We start from the raw sequence: 25,659 nt of genomic DNA on the forward strand, positions 1-25,659 counted from the left end.
CATCAGCCTTAACCTTCTCTTTGGTGTGGTGAAGGTATGTCATTTCTGAATAGCACTACTGATTTGTTAAGATACTGAGACATTGTGGGTAAAAGAGAGGGTAGCTGAGAGAGCTGCTGAAAAAGTTTGTGCAACATAACCATATGGTAGGACTGGAATAAATATTTTGAGTTTTATAAAGAGGTGTTTTTTACAAAAAAAACCTTGTAATTTGCAGTGTCAAATTCACTGAAGTAGTCACTTTCAAACTTATTCACAGCCCGGACACATCTAGTAGGGCAGTCAAGATATTTTCTCAATATTACCTTTTGACAGGAAATTGGGCTTTTGTTTAAACCATCTTTTAAAATGAAAAGTCTTCTTTCTACTGAGAAATTAGATTTTTCCACTGAGATTTCACTACTTTGATTTGCAATGATATCATGGTGCTTCGTGGGAGGTATAGCTTGATTGCATCATATCCACATTCTCCTCTATAGGCTAAGCTCCTGAGATAGACTAGACTATCACCCATAATATACAAGAGTCAAGAACTACCATCATGCAGCTAACTCCCCTTTTTAGAAGAGAAACCACAGTGTGTCATGGAAGATGGAGTCTGGCCATGATCCCTGGCTTTTATAGAAGGAAAACATAGACACCCAACTATACCTCATAATGGAGCTGCAGATTTTCACAAATTGCAATGTTTTTGTTTTCAATTTTTTGTCAAAAATCAAAATTTTCCATGAAAAAAATAAAATATCAACCAGTTTTACTGCCCATTTTTAACACAACTATCACGAGGGTGGGGTTACGTGCATGTAATACACATCTTGTTCAGCGCTTTAGATTAATAGTTTCCCCTTCAGCCATTCAAACTCAGTTATAGTCCACTACTTGACATAGAAATAATAACTGTTGCCTGCTTCTTTTCTTGCAGAACAGAGGACGCCTCCTGGTTCCATTCATGGCTTTGCAAATCATGGATTTTCTCCTCAGCTTCCTCACAATCTTCAGTTCCTACATACAAGTCCCTGCAATCCTATCTGTTAGCCATATGGTAGGTAGAAATCATGAGACCACATTTTTGCATGTCAGGGCCCTGATATCTATATCTATATCTATATCTATATCTATATCTATATCGATAGATATATGTATATCTATATCTATAGCTATAGCTATATCTATATATATCTATATAGACACAGATATCGATATAGCTATAGATATAGATATATCTATAGATATAGATATATCCATATCTATGTATATATACATATGTACATGTATGTGTGTGTGTGTGTGTGTGTGTATATATATATATACACACACACACACAGAGCACCATAGGTGATGGCACCCCCAGAATATGTGGCACAGGATTAGTAAAACATTTATTGGGTTAGATTAATTTATGGAGTGGCTTGTGCTCTTTTGATAGTTTATGTATCGTCCACTTTTGGAGGAAGAACTTCAAACCTGGTAAACTAGATGCAGCCATAGAAAAGAGACAGCAGTAGCATAAGTAGGGGTAGGTGATGAGGGCAATTGGGAACTGAGTTAGACGAGACATAAGAATGGCAGCTCCTACTGTTTCTGTTGACCCAGCCTTGGCTGCTGCCCAGGGTGCAGAACCAGCGTGTTTTGCCTCTGAAATAAATGATGTCTGGTCCAATAGTAAAGGCACTTCCTGGAGATTAGGAACCCTGTATTTGATTCCCAGCTGCACCAAAGACATCCTGTGTAATCTTGAGCAGGTCATTCAGGGCTTGTATACAATTAAACAGGATTGTGGGTAGATTTCAACAAGCAACATTACCTTGTAGAGATAATGCTTACACCAGCAAATGTGTCCTTGGGCTGGTGCAATTTATATCAGACCCCTGAATGGGATACGTTATCGCAGCAAAGGGATTTTTTTTTTTGATGGTATGACACTGTCTCCATGGTTTTGTTGTCAGCATAACTATTCTAGTAAAAGATTTTTTTCACCCTTTTCCCTGCCATTGCTCTACTGGCAAAACTTCAGAATGTCGACTGTGCCTCAGACTCTGCGGTGCAGTTTCCTGCCTGTAGATTTGGGCAGATAATCCCGTGAGGTAGGGCAGCACTATTTGGAGGAGGACTATACATAAAGACGAGGGGTGCTCAGATGCTATTGTGGTAGGATCATAAAATATCCTGGTGCCACTTGACTTAGTTATCCAACCTGGTAGGGAAGGTTAAAGTGCTGAGCCCTTTCCAAGTTCATGGGCATTTTGCTGTGGACTTCAGTGAGACCAGATTTCACATAAGCCTGTTCGAATTCTTCTGCCCCTGTGAAGCTGCCCTGAAGGAATCACAAACCTAATGGAGGGCTCATCATTTAATGTTAATCACATTTTCTATAACCTGAAGTGCTGATTTATCATGCTTGATTAATTAATTTACAGTTATAGGTGAAGTAATGCCAGATTGGAGCAAAGCCAGGCTTATGTTTGTGTCTGAGATGATGGACTAGATGATCAGGCTAGATCATCAGGCTAGATGATCTGTTCAGGTCCCTCCTGACCCTAGCTACTATGAAACTATGACATGTGAGAGGTCTGAGGGTGGACCGGAGAGTAATCTAAAGACAGACTGCAGCAGTGAATCTTTCCCCATCTTATAGATAACTCAACATATACATGTGTGCATGTGTCTACATTTTAGGCAAACATCAAAATTTCAGGCCTAACAATAGGCATTACAATTATATTTAGACACCAAAATAAGTGGGCAGTTCTCAGAAGTGTTGAACATGAGCAGCTCCATAAGTAGGTATCCAGCAACTCTGGACACAGTGTTCTTAATGGAAATTCATGACTGCTTTTAGGTGCCTAACATATGGATTCTGGTGCCCAAAATTCACTCAGGCTTCATGTCTGAAAAAATGTAGCTGACACATTTTATTTTGGTATTGTGTTTTTTGGGTGGTTTTTTTTTAATGTTTATAGCTTCCAGGACTGATTCACTACCCACTCACATCCTGTGAAGTCAATTGCTAGAATGCACAATCAATGTAATATCAAAACCATTCTGATTTAGTAATGTGTTATGCCCACTTTTACCCTAGTATAAATGATGAGGCAAAAAGCAGGAGTCTTGCTAAGGCCACATTACAGCAGCCCACTTGAAATCAGCTTACACTGCAGGAGTGGCTTAAAGGACAGGGAATATAAATGAGAATAAGTCCCAAATTGGGACCCAAAGGAAAATCAGGCTTTTACGTTTATAGGAGACCTAGTAATGTCATTCTTTTTAACCCCAAATAATACCTTTATCTCTCTGACATTTCAGTCCCTGCAGCAAGGACAAACAAAGGTTCCCTTCCATGCTATGCAGTTACTGGATTTCTGTCTGAGTGTCTTAACTCTCTGTAGTTCATACATGGAGGTACCAGCATATCTCAGCTTCAAGTCCATGAATAACTCGGTAGGTAATAAATAATCAGTGATCTTGAGCTGGGGTGATGCATGTCATCCTATGATTTAGTACAAGGGGTTTTGGATCAGTGTACCCCTGGAAGCTGGACATGGAGTGAGTGGGGGGGGGGGTACCCCCAGTTGACAACCCCTGATTTAGTATATCTTGCAAACCAGCAAACAGTTTTTCCAATGTTTCCTGTTATAGCAAAGAAGTGTATAATACTATAATGCTTGCTTTTGTAGCAGGATTCGAAGGCCTGTTTTGTTCAGTGACAAGAAGTCATTGGCAGTATGCTTTATCTGCATAAATGAGAGTTTGCTTATGCAGTCATTTCTTAAATGCACAACACATTTTGCTGGTGTACATTTTGTGAGAGCATACTATCTGCAATGGAGGGAGACTGGGCTAAGCTGAAATCCATATATTGCACCTGGAAACTGATCTGTTTCTATTCTGAAATGCCACCATGGTGCTTTATGTCCCCATTTTCCCCAGCCAGACTATCTCCCAGGTCATGCTGTACTGAAGAAACTATCATACTTCCCTGACCTCTCTCTGAGAGATATGTCAGTGGTGCATCATGGGAGATGTAGTACTGAAGAAGATAGAAAGCTAAGATAAACCCACTACAACAGTCTTGAGGCACCGAGGCATTACTTCAGCTGAAATATTTCAGATTTTTCAGCTTTTATAGAATCACAGAAACATAGGGCTGGAAGGGACCTCCAGAGGTCGTTTAGCCAACCCCTTTGCTCAAAGCAGGATCATCCCTGGCTAAACCATTCTAGGCAAGTATCTGTCTAACTTACTCTTAAAATCTTCCAGGGATAGAGATTTCACAGCCACAGGAGATAATCCTTACATGCTTCCATTGGTCATTAAATTGAAAATAATTTTTCTAAACATTTGCACTGAAATCCTGACCAGCTCTTAAAAATCCTGACCAACTCCAGATCTGCCTTGGCTGATCTGAGAAAGGGATTTTGCCTCTAGACATACTGTTCCATACATCCCTATCCTAATGGGAGCAGATAGTCTTGAAGATCCAGCCAGGTGTCAGTAAACATCTCAATAAGGGCTGGAAAACTCTAGCAAACACATGGTTATGAACTGGAAAAGAAAAAAGAAATCACTTGAATTATTATATTAGTATCTCACAAGAATCAAACTGTCCTAAAGTTGCACAAACCTTCCATGAGATGAGCTAAAGCAAAGACTCAGATCGAAACTGCCAACACATAATTTTGCATTTGACATCTGAATGGCTATATATAACTGTTACAGACTCTTCCCTTCTTTACAGAGCTTTTTGCCAAGCCATGAGAAGTTGTCTTCTGAGGAGTATGTCAAAGTGATGATCATCTTTTCCATTGCATTCATTGCTGTCCTCCTCCTCAAGGTAACTGCCCATATCAACTGGTATGCTATGAGTAAAGTTTGATGTGCATTGCGTGACTTATGACAAGAAGAATTTGTTTCGCCTCTCAAATCTTGCCACTGAAGGGCTCTCAGTAAGAGTTTTCACTTAGTTTAACAGGAGTCATGTGTATCAGGACAGATCTTAAACCTCAGAGATACATATATGAGGGGGTGGCTACTCACATTATTCTGCTCTATAACTCCATAAACAACAAATATGAAATAAAAATTTTACAAGGCTCTATACTATTTATAGGTGTCACTAGGATGTCAACCTTAAGGGGCATAATGAGTTTGGAAACAAAGATAAGAAACCGTTCTGATGTTGCATGCCAAAATAAATCATATCAATAGACAGGAGGTCAGATATTCAGCTGGAGTAAATCAATGCAACTACATCAATGTCAGGAGAGCTATGCTGTCCTTAAACTTAATTAAAAACCACAAGCTGCTCAATCCCTCTTACCATTTAGAAAACTATTTCACAGTGGAGTTTTCTATTCTTCCTGCTTTGATAGCTCAGACAACAGATTTTTCATTGACTGGTTTCAGACCAGCTAAGAAAACCGCAGACTTCTTCAGTTATTCTAGCAGATGTTATCTGCATGAAAATGCTACTTGTAAGCTGGAGAATTTTTTTATTAAGATTCTTCCCAAGCAGCCAGACTAGCTGGTATGAAGCACAATGTCTTATCTGATTGCACTCCAGACATGACTTCATCATATTTCTTAATATTTGCATAAATGGTGAGCATTGGGGCCTGGGAGTGGTCCAGAAACCTGCCTGGCACTGCACTTCTGGCATCCCAGTAAAATTCCTAATGATCCTGGCAAATAGAAATCAGTATGAATTTACTACATGGTTAACTGGATGAGTATGTAACACACCATGGATTTTCATATTGGAGATGATAGGCAGAAAGGGGTGTGATTATGAATAAACTCTTCAGAAAAGGAAATATATTGGACCAGTATAGTACCAGTATGTGTGTGTTACACCCATAACATTTCAGTGCAACTAAGCCAATTTGTACTGGGTGAACATGTGGCCTATAACAGCATCAATAATTTACCTCTTACATTATGCATGATGTTGGTACTCAGGGAGTATCTCATTCTTTGCTGGAGGGAGGTGTAACGGTAGCAACTGAATTTAAAATGGTTGTTTGCTCCACAACACATTGTGCGCGAGAAGAGTCTAAACAAAGATGGAGTGAGCACTTGGATGGTGCACATGGAGGATAACGGTGCTGCAATCAGTGGCATTAGAGAGATGTAAGTTAGCGGAGAACTGAGATCTACAGTGAGGGGGGAAGAAGTACGTTTCAAGGGTTCATGACTGTTCTCTCTTTGGTTAAGGGTCTAAGGAAGAGGTGATCTTAAAACTTTCATTTGTAACATGGAAAATATTGAGAGTTTCTGACGGAAGAGATGAGTGTTATGCTAAAACCCGACAAGGCTATCCCTCCCCCTAATTGATCTCACTATAAGGACGTTATTTCAGCCTATATTCACCTCTGCTGGGGGCTCCTGATCTCCATGGCAGTGCCAGGTGAATCTCTCCTACTGATAACTGACAGCAGAACACAACTTTGCCCCCAGGACCATACAAAGGGAAATCACTCAGCGCTCCACAGTCTGAGTGCAGTGATAATCCTTTCGGTTTCTGCCAGCATGGATGCAGGAATTGATGGCAAGGTGAAAACACAGATAGCCAGGGCAATTGGAAGTAGAGACTGGTTTTGTCCGATAAAGTTTTCATGAGGGACACAATACCAAAACATTTTCAATCTAGAAGGGTCATTTGACCCACTAAGGCCCATCAGTTTCAATTCACTGTTCCCCATAGGATGGCATTTGCATGCATGTTGGATCAGGCCCATATCTTTTTGTATCCATTGCCTTGTTTAATGGCCCATTACAGGCTTTTATTGTCTTTCCATTTAAATGTTGTTTCTGTACATCTGGAGCCATCTGTTTGACTTCTAACTTTCGGTTACTGCTCCTGAGGTCTCTTATGGATGTGCCATTCCAAAACATGATTCAGCCTACAGGAAGGCTATTAGTTACAGCACGGGTGTCAAACATATGGCCCTCTGGTCATGTTTGTCCACAGAGTGATATCATCTGGTTGTCAAGGGCTGGTAATTCAGGGGTGGGGTGATCAGGAGCAGGGCCCATTACTGAAATCCAGGATCAGTAATGGGCCCTGTCCCCAGTCACCCCACTGAACTGAAATACAGATGATTGTTGAGGGATTGAGTAATGATGGTGGGGGGCAAGCCCGTGGCATCTATTCCTCCTAGGCAGCCAAGAGAGGAGAGGTATAAGGTCAGAAGAAAGAGGGCAAGGTAGAAGGCACATGGTTCAATGAGCTGTGTGCCCCCCTCAAAGGGAGTGGGTGTCAGGTTCTAGCCAGGGCCTGTGCTCCCAGCTGGGCAGGAGCTTTCCCAGTGCTGTTTATCCAATGCATATTACATTAATGGAGAAGTGGGCCAGCCTGGCTGGAGGTAATCTAGGTAATACCTATCCTCTGGCCTTGTTGGAGCACTTTGATGAGAAACACAAGATGCAGATTCAGCCCCCACCTCCACTCCCCTTTGCATGAAAGGGCTTGATAACTGGGTCTCCTGTTCCCTGCAAAAGTGCCCTAACCACCATACATAGGAGGGTACTTTTCCTACCCTACTGGCTTGTTTCCAGGAGGTATATACACAGGGTGATTCTCTTGCACTACGGGGAGAAATAGAACCTGAAACTGTGGATGTGCCTAAAATTGCACTTACCTAGTTGTATCCATGCCACTTTGGCATATAAAGTGCAGAAGGCTTTTGCCCTTATACAGCACTTGAACATACTCAGGGTTGTTGTTGCTGTTGCACAGGACTCAAGAGAGACACGCTGGAAGTATGATTAAGTTTCCAGAGGTACAACTGTTGCTGAAAAGTGTCCCCTGTTAACCCAGCAGTAAGTGGATACCTGATCACTTGAGCCAGGGAGTTGAGGTAGCTGAATATGAATGCTAACTGCATTGTTCTGGTGTGCCTTACCCATGTTAGCCTGATAGAGCTTCAAGGTTCAAGCACACCATAATAAACTGATTTACTTCCCAGATGAATTATGACCAATTTCTCTGGAAGCTAAAGGGTTTCAAGAGGAAGGGGAGATAGGCAATGACTGCGTGGCACATCATAAAGGAGTTGCTTCCCCATCTACCTACACTTTAGATACTGCAGTGTGAATACACTGCATCATAAAGCTAATAGCCCCCTAATCCCCAGAATACAAAGGGTGCAGAAACTTGTCAGCAGTAAAGCTAGGATTTGTGGTGGGAAATGGGAGGCAGTAAGGATTTCTTTCACATTCATTTGTTAGTATTGAGTATTGCTAATATTATTAGCATGAGGCCAGGTCTTGCCATCTTGACATTCCCAACCAGTCCGCTGTTGGCACTAAAGATAATATGACATGGTGTTGCCCTGTTGTTCTGTTCCTAAAATTGCTCTCTCTCCTCCACCCCTCCACCCACAACCGTCCATCCCAGTTCAGTCCAATGCTACCTGGGCCTGATGGCTGAGAACCATGTCCTATTATATTTGATAGCACCTTGCCCATCCAAAGATCCAAAATGTACTGCTTCACACTGCAAATGCCATGCAGTTGCTGGGTGAGTTGAGTAGGCTGGGTAACTAATTGGCATTGTCTGCCTTATGCCAGGTTTAGTAGAGCTCCAAGTGACACAGTAACTGGCAGGGAAATGAGCCATAGAGCACATATCTTTTTAGTAGCACTGGATCTGGATGCCTTAGACATAGCCAGTTTTAGTCCTCACTCACTTTGGCATTCTCTCTTCATCCACCTCTAACTCCTATCTCTTTTCAGCATGGCATCAGAAAGCAGTAAGTTTTCAGCCCTCTGCCAGCCCATGCTAATACCTTGCTTTTTTATAGTGACTGCCCACCCAGTTCATTCTCCTTCTACCCAGCTGTCACTGCTTCCTACCTCCCACTGTTTCCTCCAGCACAGCTTCCCTACATCTGACCAGCCCCTCGAGTAGGACCATTCCTTCCCTCATTCACCATAGAAACAAGGACATCCTGGATTTTAGATGGGCATACTCTAGGGAGCTTAAAAGAGTTATATCTTCAAACCCACTGAATTTCAGTGGTAGAAGGGTGCCTAACTCCTTTTGATCATATTGAAAATTGTAGACTTAATATCCTGTATGTATTCACACAGCTGTTAGGCTCAAACATAATCTTAACAGAATTGTTAACCAATACAAAACCTGCTCACCCCTTGCCATGGTAAGCAGAAGGTTGCAGAAGTCCTGATTTAGGATGCCACCAACAACTGGCACTTGCAAATCCATCTCAGGTGGCCCTGCCTTAACTGCATTTCTGACTCAATTTCTAATGACAGATTTTCAAATCCACCTTTCTCTGAGTTATCCAAACATGCAGTGATCAAGAGTTCAAAGGCTCCCTCTTCCTCAACTAGCCACATGGATAACTGTCAAGGAGATGCTGATTTTCAGTTTAGGACTCCATTGTTACCTACACCGGGCTGAGATCTGACAAATTCCATCACCACCTTCACTATCGCTATCCTGATCCGTACTATCACTGACAGATTTTCTCTAATAGGCTGAGGTTGTCAAAAGAACGCACACCCTGAATTTCAGTGGAAGCACACGCTCTTGTTCTCTTTCTTTTAGGGTTGTTTTACTGCTATCTATCACCATAGGGTGTTTATAGACATGCTCTGTGACGCTGGAGGGGAGGAAGGGGGTGCTTTAATTAGTGCAGCTCTGAGAGCTGTGCTCATTAAAACACCTGGAGCATCACATGTATCCGCATCTGCACTCTAAAAAATGTCAGCGAGTCGCTTTGAACTAAAACTCATCAAATGAGCTTTAGTTTAAAGCACCCCACTGCCATTTTTCAGCATGGGGATGGTGATACACGTGATGCTGGAGTCTGTTGGAGGGCGGTAATTACCATGCTCCAACAGACTCAATTAATCAAGTCTGCTCCGATGTGCTGTAATTACAATGTGTCGGAGCAGCCTCCCTGCACTTGTATAGGAGCCCATAGCATCTGGCTTCCTTCCACATAAATCCCTAGCAAAAATTAAATCCCTAGTAGACTTGATGGATTGCTCTCTTTTGGGGGAAAAACACCCCTCTTTTTGGGTCAGGTTTATGGGGTTTTAATTTTATTTATCTACTTAATTTTCAGTTCACTTGTTTCAGAATAAGGGTGTGTGTGTGTTTGGGGGGAAGGGGGGGTTAGATTGGCTGAGTTGACTGGACAGTGGGAATACCACTGTTGTGAATGACAGTCTTTGAGCAGAAAAGCCTCTTTAAAAAGAAAGGTTTTGCAATGTTTCTTAAAGATGGCCAGACCCTGAAATTGCTTCATTTCTTTTGGAAATTTGTTCCATAGCCAGATTTTATCAACCAAGATTATTTGTCCCCAGTTCTCATACCCTTCATCTTGGGCTCTGTGATCTGCATTGTTACAGAAAAATGCAGCTGTCTCAGTGGTTCATGCTTTGGGCATCTAGCTCCCTTAGTCTCCTTTGAAAATCCCAGCATTCATCTTTTTAACATGCATTCTCATGCCAGTAAAAATAACAGGCACACGACTTTGCCTCGCTACACAGACTAAGGAAAATATTGATTTAATAAGGTATGTTTCACAGGTCTTGCTTATTTTCTTGTGCCACCATCTGTCAATTGATCCATTTTCGTAGAAAAAACTCTATTTATTTATTGTGTTCCATAACTCTTTCCAAGGGCAGAGGGTATTTCACCAACAAGAAAACCTGTTGAACTAAGGAAAATATAATATTTCCTTGAATGAGCAGACCTTTCAAATCAGTTCCTGTAGGAAGGGGAGCCTTGGCCTTCCTGCTCACTGGATGGGTTGTAGACTTTATGGTCCACGGTGCTTTTCTGCAATTGAAATATCTGGGCCGGTGCCCACACAGAAAAATAAAATTAAAGTAGAAACACATTTACTTTCCTCCCAGTTCTGGGCTCAGCTCAATCTTTCTGAGCACCTTTCTCCTTGATCTAGCCAGGCCATTAAGCACGTGTTTGACTCTAATGCCTTAAATTGTGCTATTGACTTCATCTTGCAGAATCAAGCCATCTATGGGCTGCTCAGCACACAAACAGCTTTCATCTTCCAGATGAAAGACCTAGGCAGATGCAGCTGATTTAGGATGAAAGACTATCGAGCACCCATTTTTTAAGGCAGCTCTGATCCACAGGGATGAGGGCCATGCTATGGCAGGTCTATGGTGATATTGCAGTTGGCAAAGCCATAGCATCCAAATGCAGCAATGTCATGACAGCTGTATTTTCCCCTTTGATTTTCAGGCCTTCATGTTCAAATGTGTCTGGAGATGCTACAAGTACATCAAGGCCAGCAAGAGACAGGAGGTGAAATTTGTGCCAGAGTTTGCTGCAAAGGTGAGTTCAGAAACGTGGCACCTGGATTTCATCACAAAAAGACAGGATACAGATAGATGAAGTGCATGTTGTCCACATTGCCTTCACCCCTCTGGCAGGGCAGTCAGCCACAGAGAAGTTTTCATTTACAAACATTAAACAGTCTGAGTTAGTTATCCATGTTACTATTAAGTTAGGCAGAAGGCAGGGCACTGTGTCACCTTATAGACCAACTCATTCAGAGAGGCATGAGCTTTCATAGGCTCATGCCCCTGTGAACAAATTAGGTTATAAAGTACCACCTTGCTCTGTCTTCTATGTTATTTCAGTTTTAATGTGATGTAATATGACTTAGGGGAATAGAATTATAATGGTAGCAATGTAAAAGCTGGAATAATGCACAGGTGAATCAAGTCTTCTCCCCTGTAGAAGATAAACGGTATAAACTTAATGCAGAGATGCCTTGATGCCTTCTGCAAACCTAAAATAATAAGGCCCTGATCCAGTAAAGGACTTAAGCATGTGATTTAGCTTACAAAGAATCCCAGTGAAGTCCTCAGGATGACTTGCATGCTTGCATTTAAGTACACATTTAAATTTAAGCATACATATTCCTGCTTCAATTCAAGCTATTCAGTTCAAATTCAAGCATGTTATTGTACAGGAGCCTGAGAGGTATGATACATCCCTATTCATTTTAGTGGGGTGTTAAATCCAAAGTTTAATTTGAATGTCAGTATTTTTATGTATTTCATTGGTCATCATATTAACAGTAGCATGAGGCTGAGTGTAGAGATACTGAAAAACCATTTCAGAAACATGAGGGAATGCCAAAAAAAAGAAGATCAATATTTATGTTTCTCCAGAGTAAGTCTGATCTTTTCCTCTTTCCAGGTTGTGCTGCCATCATATGATGAAGCCTTAGAAATGCCCTCTAAGGAGTCTCCACCACCATACTCAGGAGTTTAAGCTCCTTCCTCTGGGACAGGAAGAGGTCTATGCTGCTCCAGATACCCCGTAGCTTTAGTGCCTCAACCAGCAGATGCTCCAATTCTTATGGCAAAAGCGTGCTTTCATTGCACCACACTCAGTTTGTTTTAGTGGACTTGAGCTTATAGTAATTTCTGGGTGATGTGAAAATGCCAGTTTCAGGCCTGATTCTCTTACGGTGATTTTACACCAGTGTAACTTCACTAGTTTCAATAGAGCTACTGCTGATTTACAACACAAAAGATGAGAAAAGAATCAGACCTGAGGAATTAGAAGCAGAACCAAAATGCCCTTCACTGGAGAGAGCACAATTCTGAAAGATGCTCCGTTGATTAGTGTATTTTAATGAGGACCTAAGGGAAAGGAATCACCAAAAGGCTGAAGATTCCTAATGCATGGTAAAACAGCTATTGGCCTTTTTGCTTCTGGCATTGATTAATAGTGTGTTCCCTGGATATATGAAGTGCTGGAATGGTCATAATATTGCACTCCCATTTCACACCTCAGTGTTTGTTTTTTGCTTTTTTTGTGTGTGATTTGAAAGACAAGTATCAATAAAAAAAGCCCCCAAATGAATAGCTTCAGTCCTTTGCTGTCTCATTTTGGAAGAGTGTCATCCTTTGCAGTCTGAAACACATTGCAGTTTAGCAGTTGTCCTCTTAAAAGTCACTATGTGAAAACACTCATGCAGAGCTGTAGGTTTATTGTAGCTCACTGACTCCAGATCAGATGTGCCCCATTTGCAAGTAAAAAGGTGTTACATCTAACTGCCAGTCTACAAATACATGTGCCATTGGAGAGTCTAGCTGGTCTCCTTCCCTTTGCATATTCCCAGCAATAAAAGAGATCCCGCCAGTCAAAATGTGCTCTGTTATATGGTAGCTCAGAATTTAATAAGCAATGTTTTTCAGGATATGTGAGAAGGAAATTGAATCCTTCTCCCAGAGTTTTGTTAATGCTGAAGGGTAAACATGAGTGAAAAAAATCATGTAGTATTGAGGGGCTTATTACCTGAAACTCAGGGGAATGCTGAGAGCAGATTCCTTGAGTGATACGGTTCATTGTAGACCTAACTTTTCCAAAATAGGACCACAAGCACACTGTGCATCCAGCAGAGAAGAATATCCATGACAGGAAAGAGCAGAACAGAAAAAAGAGCATGCATTCCCAGCTGTATAGAGCAAGCAAGATGTGTGGCAACAAGGCATTTCTAGTGGAGGTCACTAAGATGAGACTGTCCACAAGCAGTAATAATGCTTGGACTTGATTCAGCTCCTTATCCTTTGCCAAGCATGAATCACAATGATAATGTCTCATTGTTTCTGTATGTTTCCCAATCTCCCTACATCCATTGTCTTTTGACTTATAGGCACCTGGGGAAAGGGACAGCCTTTTTGTTCTTTGTTTGTACAACCTCGCACATTGGGAACCTGGTCTGTGAACAGGGCTCTTGGGCTCTGTAGGGTATTTTGAGTAAAGTTGTTGCTGGTCTTACATTCTGTTATAGGGCTTATGTCCTCTGGTGGTCAGTCCTGACCTGTTTTTACTTTGGCTTCCCTTGATTTCACCTGTTATGCCTTTGATCTTACTTGGGAGTCAGCCCTCAGTTCTCCAAGACTGACGCCTTGGGTGGCTTTCTCTGCCCTGCTCATCACCAGACTTTCTTGATTTGGCCCGGCCAGAAGTAATGCCCGTGAACCTTCCCTCACTTACTTGCTGGTCTCCCTAGCTTCTTTGGGCCCCAAAATCAGGCCTCGGGCCTCTGCACCTAATCAGTCCCTCCAGTGCATCAGTAGCCCCCAGCAACTAATTAATGAAAACCCACACAAACCACCACACTCCACCTGAGTGCTCCCAATGCCCTGCCATCTCCCCAGTAAGCCATCCCACACCTTGCAGCAAGGCTCTTCTGGCATAAAATATTATTTGCCCAAATAACATAAAAAAAAAGGAATATTTGAGCAATTCCAATAAATAAAGCTAGCTCTCTGGAGCCCTGGGATTTCTCTTTAGCTCATTGGCCAGTTCCAGCTCCAGCCCTCCTGGCCCTATCATGAGCCAAGGGCAAGGCAGCCTGGGTACATGTCCACCCCGTTGCCTAGATCTCTGCTGGCTCTCAGCTACCCGATCCAGCTTGCCTACAGACCACAAGTTTGGCCTTACCCTTTTTCTCCCTAACCCAACTCCTAGTTTGATTTCTCAGATACCTGACCTGGCTAGTCTTCTGACTCTGTACTCTGCCTGACCCTCCAGATCTCTGACTCAGCTCTTTGGGCAGATCTTCAGGGTTCCTGGCTCTCCTACACTGAGCTCTGTGAGTGCTTTCTGATCTTGGTTGTTATTCCAGACCCTGGGTGACTCCCACACTTGGCCACCCACAACCCAGCATGACAAGTTGCTTTCTTTTGGGTCAGGAACATTTTCAGAGGGGTCAGCTGATCCCAGCCAGCTGATCCTTTGGTTCCAGGAGTGAGCGGGTGGTTAGGCCCCTGTGGAAGATCCTGATCACCTGTGTCCACCTAGATGCTCATCAGACAAAGTGGTGAAGGGCTATGCTGGGCAGGCTGAGGCCCTGGATTTGAGGTAACAGTATGACATGACCAAATTAGTAGTAAAGATCTTAGGTGGTGTCTTTAATCTCCCAGAAAAGGGGTCTAATTACCAGGCTGTTGTGCATTTGGAGGGGTCACTCTTGTTGAAGGCATTCCTTTTGAAAGACTAATTGGTAGAAGTGATTGTAGAGTCTAGTGGGAAATGCAATCACACCCGCTGTTTCCAAATCCACCGGAGCAAGAGCTTATCAGGCCTGCAGCCTTGAACATGGGGCTTGGTCTGACCAGCAAAGCGGTCTTCCCCAATCAGATATTGCAGATACTCCCAGATGTTGGATGAGCACACCTAAGCCTCTGTCAATGCCCAGGACTCCACTCTCAGATTTAAGTGGCTGCTTCATAACACCTGAGCAGCCACTTACTCTGTTAAGGCCGAGGGGAAAAACAGAAAGTACATGGGGACTAGGATTTTTTTGGTTTCTAGATTGGACTCTGGTGACTCTGCTAAGCTCTTGGTTTCTGGCTTAACATGTTCCTGGACTCTTTGCTTGCTACAGTTCTGGTGTTGATGTTATGACTCTTCAACCTGGTAACCCTGATCCTTGATTCTCCACCCAACAGGGCTTATAACTACATCTTCTACATACTTGAGCACTCAGCTATTGGCAAAACTGGGCCCACTTTGGTGTTGTCTGGACCTGAGAAACCTTCCTGCCAAAAGTTTAACTGAAACAGATACGTTTCTACAAAATATGTTGGCTTATTTCTTTATTTATTTATTGGGGAGAAAGGAAGGGGAGGGACATTTGTGTTTTGTTTCAACACATCAGTTTTCAACAACAGCAATAAAACCTTTCACTGAAAGTTTCCTGACCAGCCCTAGTGATGTGTGACCTCAGGAAGACCTCTGCAGCTCTGTTTCTCTTCCTAACCATTCCCTGTCTTATCAGTTTGCTTGCAAGCTCTGGGGTTGGGACTGTCTCTTGCTACAAGTTTATACGGCACTCAGTATAATAAGGTCCTCATCTTGGCTGGGATATCAAATGTCATGAAAAACATAAACTAGAGGGAATGGGGTTGTGTCTAAAGGCTTAGTTTGTCCCTGAGAAACTTACTTACTAGTGAGGATGCAAGGCATGACATGAATCCCACATGACTTGGACCCCAGAAAGAGTTTGCTGGGTTGACAGTTGAAAGAAAATCTTTTAACTAAGAAACTGAACTCATTTGTTGCATAAGACATTAGGATATAGTGGGTGCATCTACACGAGGCGCTACAGCGACATAGCATCGGTGGGCATGAACCAGGACACTGATGCTACTGAGCAGTAGCGTCAGAAACAACTTGTGCAGCACTGGAACTGCACAGTAACAGCTGTGCAGTCCAGCGCATATACAGATGCGCCCAGTAAGCATGCATCCTGAGGACACCAATATGCTCACTGTTCAGATGAAGACAGTATTTTCAGGGAAAGATTTTCAAAAGTGGTTTAGGACACTGTCTTAATTTGGGACCTGAGTTCCTAAATTCTTTAGGTGTTTCTGAAGATCTCACCTTAGGACCCAGTCATCCCTTGGCTGCAGCTAGGCTGCACATGTCTGAAAGTAGAATTTAGTCCTAGAAATCAGCGGCAAGGATAAATGGATTATGGCTCTGCTAGTAATTCACAGGTACATTGCTGCTTGCTTGTGCTGTCCACTATGAACTAGGTGCCAATGTAATTGAAAGCTCTCCGTGAACAGATGGCTATTTGAACTGGCCATCAATGAATGATTGGCATGAGTCATATGCCATCTTTTGTGTCAGGGGTCTAGACTGGTTTCTTGGCTTTGCTACTAAATCAGTCTGTGACTACCAAATACAAATAGGAAAGAGCTCAGAGGAGAGGCATAAACTTGATATAATATTTTAAAAAAATCAAACATGACATATGGTGAAATATGTCAGGCTCACACCTGAGAAGACTATCTTAATGCCAATTCACAGAAAATAATTTCTACCCTTTGTAACCCACAATAAAAGAGGATGTAACTTTGCACCCTTCAGGGATATGTCTTCAGAAGCAGGTGGTGACTCCTACTGCAGCTTTGCATTAAATGAATAGGTGGGAGCTTGCCAAGAAGTATCAGATGCTTTCAATTTCAAAAGTCTAATTTTCAAACCCTGCTAGTGAGTCTATGGGTTTGGCTTTTGCCATCATTGAATGCAACAGATACAAAAAGTAAACTATCTGTGGATGTCGTATGGATTTGAAAATGGGATTAATTTTGCTAGTGACCAGAGCAGATGCCTTACTTCCTAGGCCTCAAGTTGCCCCATCTGTTCAAGGGGATAATATTATGGTACTTTGCTACTTTGATGAAGCATCTTCAGGCTAAAGTCATTGCTAATAAAGAATAAAATTTCCCAAAGCACCTAGGTCCCAATTCCTCTAAGGTATTTAGGGCTTTAACATCCATTGAAAGCAGAGGGAACTAGGCACTTAAATACTTTTGAGAAATTGGGCCTAAGTGACTCAAATAGTAAGTGACATAAGAGCTTTGGAAAGTGTACCCAAGTTTCTTTGCACTGCTGCCTGGGAAACCCCTAAGCACTGGAATGGTTTCATAATTCACACATCTGTGTCTCCAATAGTTTCATAAAGTTTCTGACCTCCACTCTCATGTCTTGCTCTTTCCATAACATAGGATGTGGCTACATGAGACACCATAATGTGCAGTGTAATGTGCGGCCTATTCTACTGTGAATTGATGTGTGATGGTAATAACCATGCTAATACACTAATATGTAGTAGATTTAGTCTACTGCACATTAAGCATCACAAAAAGTTTACCTTTTCTACTGTGCATTAGCATGAGCTAATGCACCTTTATGTAGTACTTCATATTAGAGTTACTAAACTTAATGCGCAGTAGCAAAGGCACTTTAATGAACATGTAGACATGCACACTGAGTACAATAACATCATGTGCAATATATATGCCAACCTCTGAGGTCCTCATTCACCTCTTATTGTTCTAACACAGACAGATACTTTTACTGGCTTCAGCTGGAGACTTGCCAAAATAAGCATGGATGACAGCTACCAAGTTATGTTTTAATATGTTTTCACCAGGTAAATAGTTATGGGAAAAGATCTTACTGAGAAGGAACTCACCTGGACTTTAAGAAACATAGGCATAATTCCTACTTTGATAACAGCCTCAGCTGTCTCACTTCATCTATCAGCGGCTCAACTTCCCACCTCTACATTGGAGATAATACTTAACCTTTAGTTCTTGAGTACCTTTGGGGAGGGGTGTTTTATTGATTTTTTACTATAGGTTTGTACAACAGCTAAAACAATGGGACGTAGGTCCCAGGTCAAGAATCAATCATTAAAATGACACAAGTAAGAAGGGTTTCCACTGGAATGCACAATTCCCTCAATCCCAGCCGGTCTCTCCTCTTGTGTTGTCACAATGCTCTGTAGCACTCAAGCCTGGGACTGAGACCAGCAAGAAATGTCAGGTTTTTCCTTTTGATATTTTGTTTTCCCTTCAATCTTAAAGACAAACAAACACAATAAGAGCAAAGCTGGCAGTCACTTCTGTGCCAGGAAGGCAAATAATTGCTAGGAAAGTAAACAGTTCCCCAATCTGGTGCCAAAATTGCAATTGAGAAATAAAACACTTCTGTAGCAGCCCAGGACTCAAGGAGCCTTTGTGCAGGGAACTGATGTGGGGATGGCGAAAGGAGACAGGAAGCACTTAAAATAGAGGGACTTCTGACTAGTCGGAAGGGAGGCTGTTGGCTAATATGACAGGCTAGGGCTGTGATGTGGAGTAACTGTCTGTGACCAGACCCCATGCTTTTCCTAGTTAGATCTCATTCTAGGTGTCCCTGTGCATGCAGTTCAGCTGGATAAGATCCTGGCTGGGCCTAATTAATATGGTAGCTAAAGCAGGTTTGGTTTAATGTATGGGTGGTATAGGCCATCAGGGGAAGAACTGTGATTCAGAGGGATGGTCTCTTGGTCACAAAGCTTTCCAGCACCATTCCAGCTCATATATCAAGGGTAAACATGACTTGGGAGACACAGGAAACTCCTGAGCAATTCAAATGCTGTTCCTGAAGAATGAGTAGTGGTTAGATATGGCTATCCTTTTTCTCCCCACTAGCTCGTTAATCAACTTGTGCTTTTGTTTCTCTTCAGTTCTTGCTCATCATAGAAAATTAGGATTGGAAGAGACCTCATGAGGTCATCTAGTCCAACTTTCTGCTCAAAGCAGGACCATCCCTAGCTATATCATCACAGGCAAGACTTTGTCTAGCCGGGTCTTAAACTCCTCCAAGGATGGAGATTCCACAACCTCTCTAGGTAACTTGTTCCAGTGCTTTACTACCCTCCTCATGAGAAAGTTTTTCCTAATATCAAATCTAAACTTCTCTTGCTGCAACTTGATACCATTGCTCCTTGTTCAGTCATCTGTCACCAGTGAAAACAGTCCAGCTTCATCCTCTTTGGAGCCACCCTTCAGGCAGCTGAAGATTACTACTATTCCCCCCATCTTGGTGTCATCTGCAAACTTGCTGAGGGTGCACTCCATCCCATCTTCCAGATCACTGATGAAGATATTGAACAAAACTGGCCCAAAGATCAACCCCTGGGGCACTCCACTTAATACTGGCTGTCAACTAGACTTCGAGCCATTGATTACTACCCTTTGAGTCCAACGATCCAGCCAGTTTTCCATCCACCTTACAGTTCATTCATCCAACCTGTACTTCCTTTATGTTGCTTGCAAGAATGTTATGGGAGACCATATCAAAAGCCTTGCTAAAGTCAATGTATGTCACATTCGCTGCTCTCCCTGCATCCACAGAGTCAGCCATCCCATCATAGAAGGCAATTAGGTTGGTCAGGCATGACTTGCCCTTAGTGAATCCATGCTGACAGTTCTTAATCACCTCCTTCTCCTCCAAGTGTTTAAAAATGGATTCCTTGGGGACCTGATCAATGATTTTTCCAGAGACTGTGGTGAAGCTGAGTGGTCTGTAGCTCCCCGGATCCTCCTTCTTTATTTTTTTTAAAGATGGGAACAATATTTGCCCTTTTCCAATTATCTGGAACTTTTCTCAATCACCATCAGCTTTCAAAGATGATGGCCAGTGGCTCTGCAATCACACCAGCTAACTCCCTCAGCATCTTCAGGTGGACTGCGTCGAGCCCCATGGGCTTGTAGACATCCAGCTTTTCTAAGTAGTCTCTAACATGTTCTTGCACCACTGAGGGCTGCTCACCTTCTCTCCAAACTGTGCTGCTAGGAGCAGTTGTCGAGGAGCTGACCTTGCCTGTGGAGACTGAGGTAGAAAAGGCATTAAGTACCTCAACCTTTTCTGCATCATCTAGCACTAGGTTGCCTCTTCCATTTAGTAAGGGACCTACACTTTCCCTGATCTTCCTCTTGATGCTGATATACTTGTAGAAACCTTTCTCGATACCTTTCACATCCCTTACTAGCTGTAACTCCAATTACGCTTTGGCCTTCCTGATTTCATCCCTGTATGCCTGAGAAATACTCTTATATTCCTCCCTAGTGGTTTGTGCAAGTTTCCACTTCTTGTAATTTTCTTTTTTGTGTTTTAACTCACTGAAGAGTTCCCTGCTAAGCCAAGCTGGTCTCCTGCCAGTCTTGTGAGTCTTTCTATGCCTCAGGATGGTTCATTCCTATGCCCTAAGTAAGGTTTCTTTAATGTACAACCAGCTCTCCTGGATTCCTTTTCCCCATAGACAGGCCTCCCAGAGGATCCTGCCCATTAGTTTCTTGAGTGAGTCAAAAACTGCTTTTCTGAAGTCTACGGTCCTTACCATAGGTGGAGGGAGAAAAAATTATTGGGGGGGGGCTGAGCATCCCCCTCCCCAGCAGGTAAATCTGTGGGGGAAGGGGCTGGAGGAAGGAAAAGGCCGTGGGAGGAGGGGAAGATCAATGTTCCTGGGGGAGGGAGTGCGGCACAAGCAGGAGCAGGGGTGGGGGTGAATGGGGCCCTGGCTGGGCTGGGTGTGGGGACAATCGGAGCCTGGGTGGCTCATCCAAAAGCATGGGGGCCTCCCACCACTGTGTGCAGTCCAGTGGAGGCCTGGGGGGCATGTGACCCCCGGATCTGTGCACACAGAAGAGGCAGCTGCGACTGTGTGCTGGGCTTCGCTGCCTGCTGCAGCTGCCCTGAGAACCGCATGATGCCATGTGCATCCCACCACAGGGTGGGCAGGAGATGCAGTGAAGCCCAGCAGTGGCAGGCACATGGCATTGCATTTCTCTCAGGGCAGCTGCAGCAGGGAGTGAAGCCCAGTGTGCAGCAGCAGCCGCCTCTGCCCCAGGCACAGATCGGGGGGGCACATGCCCCCCAGGCCTCCACCAGGGTGTGCACAGCGGTGGGAGACCCCGCACCCCTGGATGAGCCACCCAGGCTCTGATTTTTCCATCACCCAGCCCACCCAGGGCCCCACTCACCCCAGCCCCTGCTCCTGCCTGTGCCCCACTCCCTCTCTCACTGTGGGGGCTTCGATCTGCTCCCAACTGAGCCCCATCCCTTCACTGAATAGATCAATACTTGCCTGCCATGCTGGGCAGCAGTCCTGGCTGTGTCTGCACCCCTCCCCACCCAGAACCTGCAGCTGAGCTGCCTTGTGGCCCTACCTGCTGCCTGCATTTGTGGGGGCTGAGCCCCATTAGCCCTGGCCTTCCACTTCCTATGGTCCTTACTCTGCCACTTCCCTTCCTTCCTTTACTCAGGATCCTGAACTCAGTCATCTCATGGTCGCTGCTGCCCAAGTTGCCATCCACTACTACATTCCCCACGAATTCTTCCCTGTTTCTGAGCAGTAGATCAAGAAGAACATGGCTCCTAGTTGGCCTGCCCAACACTTGCACCAGGAAGTTGCCCCCAACATTGTTCAAAAACTTCCTGGATTGCCTGTGCACTGCCATATTGCCCTCACAACAGATAGCCGGGGAGGTACCATTGTAAGTAGCACAACTGCAGAAAGGGATCTTGGAGTTGTAGTCGACTCCAAAATGAACATGAGTCACCAATTTTATGAACTAACAAGTAAAGCTAACCGCGCTCTTTCTTGCATAAGTAGGTGCATCACAAATAGGTCTAGGGAGGTGATACTTAGGGCTGTGTGAAGCTTTGGGTAGTGATTCGATTTGGAGGAGATTTGGCCTGATTCAGTGGCCGAATCTCCAAATCCAAATCGACTCAGGGGACCAATAAAAAGGTATGAATTGATGTGAGAGCTTCAATAATTTGGACAGTCCCTGCCTGCTGCAGCCGGGAGCTGAAGCTGAACTTGGAGCGAGTAAGTAGGGGGTGGGGGAGAGGGGACCATGGGGGGACCCCTGCCAGGACCCACCCCCTGCTTGCTCCCTCAGGGGGTGCTTGCCCCCAACTGCCCCATGCTTGCTCCCCCGACACCCACCCCAGTTCTGGCCCTTTAAGAAAAAAAAAGCAAGAATAACCCCAGGAATCACCACTCCTGCAGTGGTCTCGGGGCTTTGAGGGGCTTGTGCAGAGGCCCCCATGCAGCGCAGGATAGTGAGGGGCATCTGGGATCTCCCCCCACCAGCAAGAGTGGTCAATTGGAGGGGGTTCGGGTTTTTTTTCTTAAAGGGCCAGAGCTGTGACAGGCAGGGCAGCTATGTGGGGACTGGGACCGTGGGGGGTGGGCAGAGGGCTTGTGCAGAGCCCCCCATGCAGCATGGGGCAGCAGGGGGCAGCAGGGATCGCCCCCGCACCCGGGAGCACCCAGTGAGTTAGGGATTTTAGTTTCAAAGAGCCAGAAGCTGGGGTGGGCAGGGCAGCTGTTGCCAGGCTGGGACAGAGAGTGGGGGATAGGCCTGGGTGATTCGGAGATTCAGTGTTTCGATGATTCGGAGAATCAGATTCGGCCTAATCGATTCAGGACAGTGATTTGAGTCACTAAATTGAATCACTGTCCCCCGAATCCAAATCTGAAGTGAATGCTAGCTGCTTCGCACAGGCCTAGTGATACTTCCCCTCTATGCGGCACTGGTCAGGCTGCAGCTGGAGAACCGCATCCAGTTTTGCCGCACTTCAGGAGGGATGTAGATAACCTGGAAAGGGTTCAGAGGAGGGCCAGCCATCTGGTTAAAGGCCTACAGGGAAAACCCTATGAGGAGCAATTGGGGGACCTGAATCTCTTCAGCCTCCGCAAGAGAAGACTGAGAGGTGCTCTTGTGGCCGTCTGCAAACTCATCAGTGGAGGACAGCAGCAAATAGGGAATAAGATGTTTACCAGGGTGCCCACTGGGGTAACTAGAATCGATGGTCACAAATTGAAGGAGAGCAAATTTAGATTGGACATCAGGAAAAAATTATTTACAGTGAGGGTTGCCAAAATATGGAATATGCTTCCAAGGGAGGTGGTGCTGTCCCCTTCCTTGGAGGTATTTAAGAGGAGATTGGACAAACACTTGGCTGGGGTCATCTAAAACCAGCACTCCTGCCCTGGGCACTCTTTCCTGCCCACGGCAGGGGGGCAGACTCGATGATCTAATAGGTCCCTTCTGACCCTAAAATCTATAAAATCTATGAAATCTATTAAATAAATTGAAACAGTGATTTTTTTAATCGTCATGAGTAAAAACCCACCATTTCAATTCAGGAGAACTAACCCCCCATCATGTGTACAAGCAGCCCATGTGGCTACATACTACCACTTAGTACAGACATAACAACTGTTTTTTGTGCCTTGGGCTATGGCAGCAGCTGCAACTTTTGCATGCACCTGAAGTTAGTGCCCTGCTCACCCAGCCCTAGTTATACTATTGATTTACGCATGTAAAGGTGAAGAGGATTTAGCCTAAACTAGGTTGCTGAATGTCACAGAGGAAATTTGAGTACAGAGCATTTGCTTAGTAGTAATGATGATGTCCTCTTCCAGGGAATAGTTACAAGATAACCCTTCTCTCCTTAGCACTTTTCCAACTGGAGAAAGCCCGCTATGATGTGGTAAGGTGTTTAAAACCCTCTTACAATTAATGCCAAGGAAAATGATTTGTCAAGTGTTTTCTAATGTGGTAAACTGCATCTCTGGAACAGCACCCAGAAACAAGCAGGTCTAAGGAAAGAGATTCAGCTCCATAAAATTAAGCATTGTCTCATCACCCAGGTCAATTAAAGAAGGTAGCATTATAAGTAAGGTCAATGATTCATTTGGCTTCTGAAATAAAAAGAGAAAGAGAGAATTCCTTTCTCATGATGCAGCTCAATTAAGCTAACGCTTCTTCCGAAAAAAAAAAAAAAGATTAAGTAGTACAATCTCCTAGCTCAAATTGAATTCCCATTAAAAGTGTTCCTGGCTGTTCCCTTACCGCAAGAGGGTTAAAAGTTCCTAAGCTTCTTGGTTTAATTATCTTTGACAATGCAGTTAAAGCTGTTAAAATATATTCAATACATCACACACAAAGATGGATTTTATTACATAGCTTAAGACGATTCCAGCAATCAGACACATACCGGAGCACCTGACCTTATAAATGGATCTGATGTTTCATGGATTTTAGTAAGCCAGACAGTCATTCTGTTCTGCATATTATTTTATACCCAGGTCTGAAAATAGTCCCTCATGAAAGCCTGGCTCAAAAGAGCCATGAAATCTGATAAAATGTATAGATTTATTGTGAGTTTCCAGTCAGGTCAGGGGGGCTGAGTGTTAGACGGGAAATGGTTTTGGTTTTTTGAAATGTTAGATGATTTGGCCAACACAAACTAAACACAAGCTGACACAAGCCTGCTAATAAGTCAAATGATGGTGGTATCAATGGTGGTTTTGAGTCTGATAAAAGACTCTTTTAAAGTGCTACTGTTATCCTGTTTTTCTTTTCTGATATGATTTACTGAAGTGAGGGTCTCCAAGAGGCACTGAGGACCTGGTTCATTTAAAAACATAAAAGATGAATATAATTTTGGTGATATCTGCACACTCTTTGCTTTTGGATGAAAAGATAGAGTGTACAGCAGTTTTGCAGAGCAGATGGCAGTTTGGCTGATGAGGAATGGAGATGTGTTTGTTAAACAAGGGGAAAATGGTCAGTTTTATAAGTAGGGTGGACTCATGGCTCTGGCAGTGGACTAGGCTTCAGAATATATGAGTTCAATTCCCATCTCTTCTACGGTTTTTCAGTGTAACTCAGAGCAAATAGCTTACTCTCTTTGTCCCTCCGCTCTGTGTGTGTAGAATGGGAATAACAATAGTTAATTTTCTCCACACTCTGGTTGCCTTGTCTATTGACAGCAGAAACAGAAGAGGAATGGTTTTGTACGATGTATATATACAGCCCTGGGCATGACAACTTAGGGCAATTTGACTGATCTACCGTATTGTAGTAATAAATAATAATATTAAAAATTGCAAAGAGAGGCACCTGCGATTCTATTGCACCCCGCTCAAGTGCCTGAAAAAAAAGTTCATGTAAAAGGTGCATGGCTCCTCCTCCTCTTTGCTGCTTCTTTGCTACTCAAGATCAGGTGATGTTATGCCATAAAAGAAGATGCTTCCATGGATCTTCAGAGACTTGAATGTACTGAAAAAGAATCACTGTTGACATCTCAATCCAGTTAGAAGTCCAGTAGATAGAACAGAATCTGACCCAAAATATTTCATTTTGGACTAAAGAAAGAATTCTAAACAGTAAATCTCGTCATGCAATGAAAATCCCATGTTTTGGACAATTCTAGTATTAAACACTATATTTTGTAGTAAGAGTTTGCCCCAAAGATCCTGTCTCTTCAGCAGG

General features: G+C 43.6%; 1 protein-coding gene across 1 annotated transcript in view; it reads left to right on the forward strand.

Moving 5' to 3' along the window:
* LAPTM5 (lysosomal protein transmembrane 5) overlaps nucleotides 1-12,877 on the forward strand; it is a 33,964-nt gene extending 21,087 nt beyond the window's left edge. Inside the window, exons 3-8 of the mRNA XM_006021890.3 lie at nucleotides 1-34; nucleotides 923-1,042; nucleotides 3,304-3,438; nucleotides 4,736-4,831; nucleotides 11,240-11,332; nucleotides 12,206-12,877. The exon at nucleotides 1-34 is cut by the window's left edge and continues 49 nt beyond it. Of these exons, the coding sequence (XP_006021952.2) occupies nucleotides 1-34; nucleotides 923-1,042; nucleotides 3,304-3,438; nucleotides 4,736-4,831; nucleotides 11,240-11,332; nucleotides 12,206-12,280 (553 nt within the window). The 3' untranslated portion in view covers nucleotides 12,281-12,877. The remainder of the gene's footprint in view (nucleotides 35-922; nucleotides 1,043-3,303; nucleotides 3,439-4,735; nucleotides 4,832-11,239; nucleotides 11,333-12,205) is intronic.
* The last annotated feature ends 12,782 nt before the right edge of the window (nucleotides 12,878-25,659 follow it).

Source organism: Alligator sinensis, unplaced genomic scaffold, assembly GCF_000455745.1.
Source record: "Alligator sinensis unplaced genomic scaffold, ASM45574v1 scaffold883_1, whole genome shotgun sequence".
NCBI lineage: Eukaryota > Metazoa > Chordata > Crocodylia > Alligatoridae > Alligator > Alligator sinensis.